The 7229-nt window shown below is 55.4% G+C and overlaps 1 protein-coding gene across 1 annotated transcript in view; it reads right to left on the reverse strand.

Moving 5' to 3' along the window:
• The window catches only part of SLC27A1 (solute carrier family 27 (fatty acid transporter), member 1), a 31224-nt gene that overhangs the window by 10590 nt on the left and 13405 nt on the right, over positions 1–7229 (reverse strand). The window contains exons 3-5 of the mRNA XM_015569580.1: positions 746–1140; positions 456–617; positions 287–356 (exon numbers count right to left, since the gene is read on the reverse strand). Coding sequence (XP_015425066.1) covers positions 287–356; positions 456–617; positions 746–1140 — 627 coding nt within the window. The remainder of the gene's footprint in view (positions 1–286; positions 357–455; positions 618–745; positions 1141–7229) is intronic.

Here is a 7229-nt window from a genome sequence, read left to right on the forward strand (position 1 = left end):
CTTCCTGTGGCCACTGAGGGGAGCAGAGCCTTCAGGGGCAGCAGGATGCTAAAGAGGGACTGGGGCAGGTCCGGGTAGAGTGTGTGTGTGTGTGTGGGGGGGGTGTGGAAAAAGTGGACAGATTGCGGGACAGACCCTGCTAATGGGCTGGATGTGGGGAGGAGGTGCGGCAACGAGGAGCCCCAGAGCACCAGGAATAGGGCAGTGGGATTTATGGGGTTGGGGAACCAGGCTGTAGAGACGACCTGGAGTCATTCTCCAGACTGGGGCGCCATGGGCCCCTCACCTGCTGTGCACGACAATGGCGGCCTTGGGTAGGCCCGTGGTCCCCGACGTGTAGATGTAGAAGAGTCGATCTGCAGGAGATGAGGGTGTTGGCGACCAGGTGCTGGGAAGGTGGGGTGAGGGGACAGAGTGGGCATTGGTGGGGAAGAGGGGCCCCACCTTGGACTCACCATCCATGCCCTTCCCAGGGGACTGGGCCAGGGGGGCCGTGGATGCCTCCTTTAGCAGCGGGTCCAGGAGCTGGGTGTCCGGCCAGCTGCCCTCAGGACCCAAGTCTCCAGAGCAGAACTTGAGCAGGCTCTTCCCCAGCTGTCCACTCACCTCAGCCACCACTGCAGCCCAAAACAGACGTGTCATGGTCAAGGCTGGGCCGGCCCCTCCGAAGGGCCGAGGTGCACTGTCTCCTTGCCCTGAGCAGCCACAGGCCCCTGCCCAGGATAATGCTTGCACCCAGCCTCACCTGCTGCCAGCTCTCCTCCGAAGATGAGGGCCTTGGCGCCCGAGGTGCCCAGGCAGAAGGCGAGGGGCTCGCGCCGCAGGTTGACGTTGAGCAGAGCGGCCTCCACGCCCGCCTTGGCCAGGCCCAGCCACAGACCCACAAACTCCGGCCGGCCCTCCAGGAAGATGGCCACCACATCGCCCGGCCCGAGGCCCAGCTGGTGGAAGACGTTGGCCACAGCGTTGGAGTAGGCGTCCAGCTGTGCGAAGGTCCAGCACACACCGCTGCCTGCGTCCACCAGGGCCAGCCGGTCCGGCTGCTGCCGCGCCACTGCCTGGAAGATCCCTGGGATGGTGTGGCGGGCTCGCTGGTGCCGCCGCAGCTCCAGGCGCACTCTGATCAGCACAGAGAGGCCACTGGGAGGGGGGACGGAGGGGACGGCGTTACTGGGTACCTGGCCAGGCCCCGAGGAGACCACCCCAAGCCTCTGTGCCACATCTGGGGAAAGTGGAAGAAAAGGTCCCTGTACCCCCCAGACCAGTGAGGGTTCAAGGAGGACCCTTTGGTTGGGGGGCTTTGCAGGGACTAAGGTCCGTCTACCAACCAGCCCAGAAAGCAGCAGATTCTCACAGCTGGCCCGGCCCTCCATGACCCTGAGGGAGCCGAGGCCTAGTCCTGTCTTTGTTTCTCTCCTTTGGGACGTGCCAAGCACACCTTGCCGGACTCCTCAGGCGCCATCTGCCCCAACCAGACCCCGGGGTCCAGCCATGAGCTGGGCAGCTGCTCCACCCCCAAATCACTCAATGGGTGGCCAGGGGAGGGGAGGCTTCTCCCGGTGGGGCCAAGAGACCTGTTGTCAAGATAGAGGGGATACAACTCAATGAGCATTTGAAGCAGGTTCGTCTCACTTCCACTCCCAACATGCTAGTGGATGAGGGGATCAGAGGCGCAGGGGATGCCAAGACCCCAAAAGGAAGGAGGCAGGGCCCTGAATGACTGTGTAAAGGTGAGCAGCCACCAAGGATGCCAGGCTGTCAGATGAGTGAGAAATTAACTTTTTGTTTTAAGTCAACAAAAATTGCTTTAATTTCTAAATTTCTTGGTGTGGCAGCTTGAGATACGAGTGGTCCCGTTTTTATGTGGCTCCCTGCCCGGTGCCCAGAGTCTCTGGCTCTGAGAGGTAACCTCAAACCTTGTTAAACAGACACTGATAATGGGGTTCTGTTTGTTATAGCAGCTTGCTCTGCCCTGAACAATACAGACTTCATCTCAACTATACCTCCGTTTAGGCCTCATCTGGCCATCATGTCCCACCTGCTTTATCACCAAATTCCTTATCAAATCCATTCTTTGCACCCCCGCTGCCTCCCCCTTGCATCCTTGGTTCCTGGAAATGACTTCCTTCCATCCCTGGACTCAACATCTTCACAGCAGACTTCAGCACTGCCATTCACTCACTCATTCACTCACTCACTCACTCATTCATTCATTCATTCATTCATTCCCTTCCTCCTCCATTTAGCGGACAGCTGATGTGCACCAGCGCCTATTATGTGCTGGGTACAGTTTCTGGCTCAGGCACAACCAGTTCCGACCCTCAGGGGCTCACAGTACTTCCAGGAGACACACCCGCTCCTCAGACATGAAGGAGCATGAAGGAAGCGCTGGCTGGAGACCAGGCCCTGATGGGTGACGAGGCCAGAGTGATGTGGATGGGAGCAGGGGTGGGAGTGGCCCTGAGGGGAGACAGGTAGATCACTTCTCAGCAGGGCCTGGCAAGATGAAAAGAAGAGGCCATGGTAAGGATGGGGCACAGCCGGTACAAAGGCCCTGAGGTAGAAATGGGCCTGGAGAATGAGGCACATTCGAGGACCAGGGCAGAGGCCAGGGTGGCAGGAATCAGGCAAGAGGGGGATGGAGGGAGACGAGGTTCTTGGTGGGCAGACAGGTCTGTTAGAGGAGAGATGTACAGGCCTGCAAGCATCTGCAGTTTTTAAAACTAAGGGTTCAGCATTCTGATGACATTTGTGAGTCTTCCTGCTTAGGTCACAGCTTATCCTGGGAGGCCCTAGGAGCCCCTCCAGCTGCACCTGGGAAGGGATCAGAGTTTTTGGTCCTTGTAGGAATTTGCCCCCAGGAATTTGAACCAGCTGAACCCCAGCATCCGCACACATGCTACCTGCCAGCACACTGACATATGCACAGGCCTCACCTGCCTGCCCATTCACTGACCATCCTTGCCACCTCCCCCAGGAAGCCTTCTGGTGGTCAGCCCTTGCACTGTGCCTGCTGTTCCCCCATCACAGAATACACTCCCCCAAATGGGGCCAAACTTGGCCAGATTCACATAAGAGATGAGACTCATTCTGGGCAAAGAAGGGAAAATGCAGATGGACAGTGGGGCAGGCTGCTGCCGCTTGAGGTAGTAGGCTTAGAGTCTTTCATCCCAAAGTGTATATGACTTAAATAAAAGTAAAAATTACAAATGAAAGTAGAAAGGAGAAAGAGAGCACCAGGGGAGGAAAAGGATGGAGAATGTGTGCATTTGTGGGCACGAAGAACAGAAGAGGTCTGCATAGATTCCTGTAATCATATCTTGGAAGAGTGATACTGAAGAGGGGAACTGCAGGGCAGGGGGCAGCAAAGAGAGGGCACTGCACACCCCTCTAGGACAGTGGTCGGCAAACTCATTAGTCACCAGAGCCAAATATCAACAGTACAATGATTGAAATTTTTTTTGAGAGCCAAATTTTTTAAACTTAAACTATATAGGTAGGTACATTGCTATTAACTTAATTAGGGTGCTCCTAAGGCTTAGGAAGAGCCACACTCAAGGGGCCAAAAAGCCACATGTGGCTCGCGAGCCGCAGCTTGCCAACCACGGCTCTACAACATTCAAAATCTGTACCATGTGTTATGTATTAACTATTACCAAAAAAAGTAAGGATGCAAAATATTGAAAGTTAGCTGTTTATACATCCATCTCCCTGGTCAGATCCCCATCGCTCATCCATTCAACTAATAAATAGAGTAGCTAAGATGAGCAGCCTTTGCGTTTACTGAGGAACTACTATGTGATGAGCACTATGCTAACTTTACGGTCACCTTCCAAAGTTGGGTCCTAAGATCCCCATTTGTCAGATGAATGAGCTGAGAGCTCAGAGAAGTAAATTAACATGTCCGAGATCACAAGGTCACAGTCAGGGACAGGATAACCAAGAACCAGGTCCCTGGCACGGTCCCTACGCTCCTCCTCAGACTGGCCACAAAGGCAGCCAAGTGTCCATGGTGCACACAGCAGTTGCTCAATTCATGCTTCTTTTTTTTTTTTTCAAATATATTTTATTGATTTTTTACAGAGAGGAAGGGAGAAAGAGAGTTAGAAACATCAATCAGCTGCCTCCTGTATATCCCCCACTGGGGAAGTGCCCGCAACCCAGATACATGCCCTTGACCGGAATCGAACCTGGGACCTTTCAGTCCGCAGGCTGACGCTCTATCCACTGAGCCAAACCGGCTTTGGCAATTCATGCTTCTTGAAGGACAGGCATTGTACACAGACTACTCTCACAGATAAAGGAACTGGGACTCGAAGGGCGATGATCCAAGGGCCAGCAGGGCACAGGGCCACGGTCCAGTTAGACATGCTGACTCTGGACCAAGCTGGTGAACGTCAGCTTACAGAGCCGCCGAGGCACCCACGCCAGCTGAGGGCAGTCGGCAGCAGCACATCTGAACGCCTCCGTGTGCCCAGCTCCCCTCTTAGAGCTTCCCTGATAGAGCACCCGAGGAACTTCATGAGGTGGTCCTTGTGCAACAGCCACGGGGAGCGGGTCAGCAGCGAGGTCTGGAACCACAGAAAGCAGCCCCCGCATGGGGGCTCCCCATCCACAGACAACACAGCAAGAAACGGAACTGAGGCTGTGGCTGGTCACACTCAGGTTAGTTAGCACTCAAGGCGGGGTCCCAACCCCCTCAGCCTGTCACCGTCCTGCGCGAGCCCCAGGCTCTCTGAAGCACACCCACACAGGCCAGCAGTGAGCACCAGTGCTCAGCTCCAGCCACATGCCTGGGCAGAAGCCCAAGCCATCCCCACGCTGGGGACAAAGAGGCCACTCTCCGCCTCTGGGTCCTTCCCAAGGCCTCTCTCTTCTCATCCCTTCGCTCCTTGTGCCGCCTTCTGTATTTACCCGGGGCAAGAAGAAACCAATCAGGTTACATGTGGTCAGATTTCATGCCACAATTACAAGACCAGTTGGAAGAACTGGGACAGGGGGCTTAAATATTTTCTGAATCCAGGCTCTAAATACAGCTCCCACCACCATGGGCAGAGCATAGCAGCTAAAAACATGGACTCTGGCCCTGGCTGGTTTGGCTTAGTGGATAGAGCGTCGGCCTGCGGACTTAAGGGTCCCGGGGTCGATTCCAGTCAAGGGCATGTACCTTGGTTGCAGGCACATCGCCAGTGAGGAGTGTGCAGGAGGCGGCCGATCATTGTTTCTCTCCCATCGATGTTTCTAACTCTCTATCCCTTTCCCTTCCTCTCTGTAAAAAAATCAATAAAATATATTTAAAAAAAAAATAAAAACATGGACTCTGAAGCCCTTCCCTTCCCTGGCTGTGTGTTCCTGGGCAAATGTACTTATCTCTCTGTGCCTCAGTTGACCAACCTGTAAAATAGGTTTCATAGGCACTCATCCTTACAGGGCTAAGAGAGAGCATTAGAACAAAGCCTGCTGCATGGAGTGGGCTATACAAGCTGCATTAGTTACTGCAGCATAACAAATTACTCCCAAAACGAACACTGGAAACAACAAACATTTATTCTCACAGGTCCTGTGCGTCAGGAATCTGGAAGTGGTTTCGCAGGGTGGTCTGGCTCGGGGTCTCTGGTGAGGCTACAATCAAGGTGTCAGCTGGGGCTGTGCTCAGCTCAAGGTTTACTAGGAGGGAATTCGCCGCTTCCAAGTTCATTTATGTGGGCCTCTCCCAGGGCTGCCTCCCATGTGGCAGCCAGCTTCTCCCCCAGGGAGCAACCCAAGAGAGCACTCAACATGGAAGCCTCGGTCTTCTACACAGGTAACATCCTATCACCTCTGTTGTGTGCCATCCGTTAGAAATGAGTCACCAGGCCCAGCCCACACTCAAAGGAAGAGGATCTGATAAGAGCACGAAGACCAGGGGGTAGGGCCATACGCAAGGCTGCCTTCCACAGAAAAGTGTGTCAAGCCCCGTGTCAAGGCCTCAGCGTGGACCGCACTCCCGCCCTGTCCCCAGAGAAGACAGGGCCAGGCATGGATACACCCAGTCCATGGGCTAGAGCAGCCGTGGGCAAACTACGGCCCGCGGGCTGGATCCGGCCCGTGTGAAATGAATAAAACTAAAAATAAAAAAGACCGTACCCTTTTATGTAATGATGTTTACTTTGAATTTCTATTAGTTCACACAAACACTCCATCCATGCTTTTGTTCCGGCCCTCCGGTCCAGTTTAAGAACCCATTGTGGCCCTCGAGTCAAAAAGTTTGCCCACCTCTGGGCTAGAGCGAGGGCCTTGACAAGCCCAAGGAGGCAGGGAGGGCCCGCCAGCTGTGCTCCTGGATGCGAGACCCTAAATGGAGGCCAGGGCCCCGGGCTCCATCTGGGCTCCCCAAGTCCCCAAGAGGAGAGGACACTTGTGAAAGCAACGAGTCACCAGACCCATGGCAGATGCTCACACACTCTCCCAAATGGGGGCTGCTACTGAGACGTCTCTGCCGGGAACCTCCAGCAATACCTACTTCACACAAGAAGACTCCCACAGCCAGCCTCTTTGAGCCAGACCCTCAGAGACCCAGAGACCTTCCCAGGACACCTGCACGTGACACCAGAATCCTCTCCCCAGAGATCCCAGTCTCCAGAGACCACCACACAAGCCAGAACACACAGCAGCCTCCCCACAGACCCTGAACCCCAAGTCCCACCCAGACCCCAACTCTCAAAGAGCCCCTGTCAGTGGTCACAGAGAAACCTGTCAATGGCTCAGAGGCACACACCCTTCAAAGACCTTAACTGTCCTTTACAGATGCCCCAAGAAGCCCTTTCATTCCTTCTCCAAAAGCCCTAAATAGACCCAAAGTGTCCAGTCAGTCTGGACAGCCTCCAGAGACGACCGAGCTGCCCGTGTGAGCCCCTTGGGACCTACCAGAGTCCCCCGAGGAGCCCTGAGAGGCCTCCCACCAAGGCCCCACCCCCCAACACCCACAGCCTCACAATCAGCCCAGGTTCTATGCGACTCCTACCAGCTGCCCACAGACCACCACCCCCAAGTTCCCCCCACGCCCCTGAGGTCTCCCACGTGGCCCCAAAAACCTTGGAACCTACTCAGGTCCCTCCAGAGACCCTCAAGCCGCCACCTGCAAGTCCCCTCGTTCCCCAACCCGTCCCTCTCTCAGGCCCGGCCCGCCCCCGCCTGCAAACCCTCCCCACAGGCCATCGGGACCCCCACGCCGCCCCAGCAGCCCTCTC

The sequence above is a fragment of the Myotis davidii genome, unplaced genomic scaffold, assembly GCF_000327345.1.
Source record: "Myotis davidii unplaced genomic scaffold, ASM32734v1 scaffold306, whole genome shotgun sequence".
NCBI lineage: Eukaryota > Metazoa > Chordata > Mammalia > Chiroptera > Vespertilionidae > Myotis > Myotis davidii.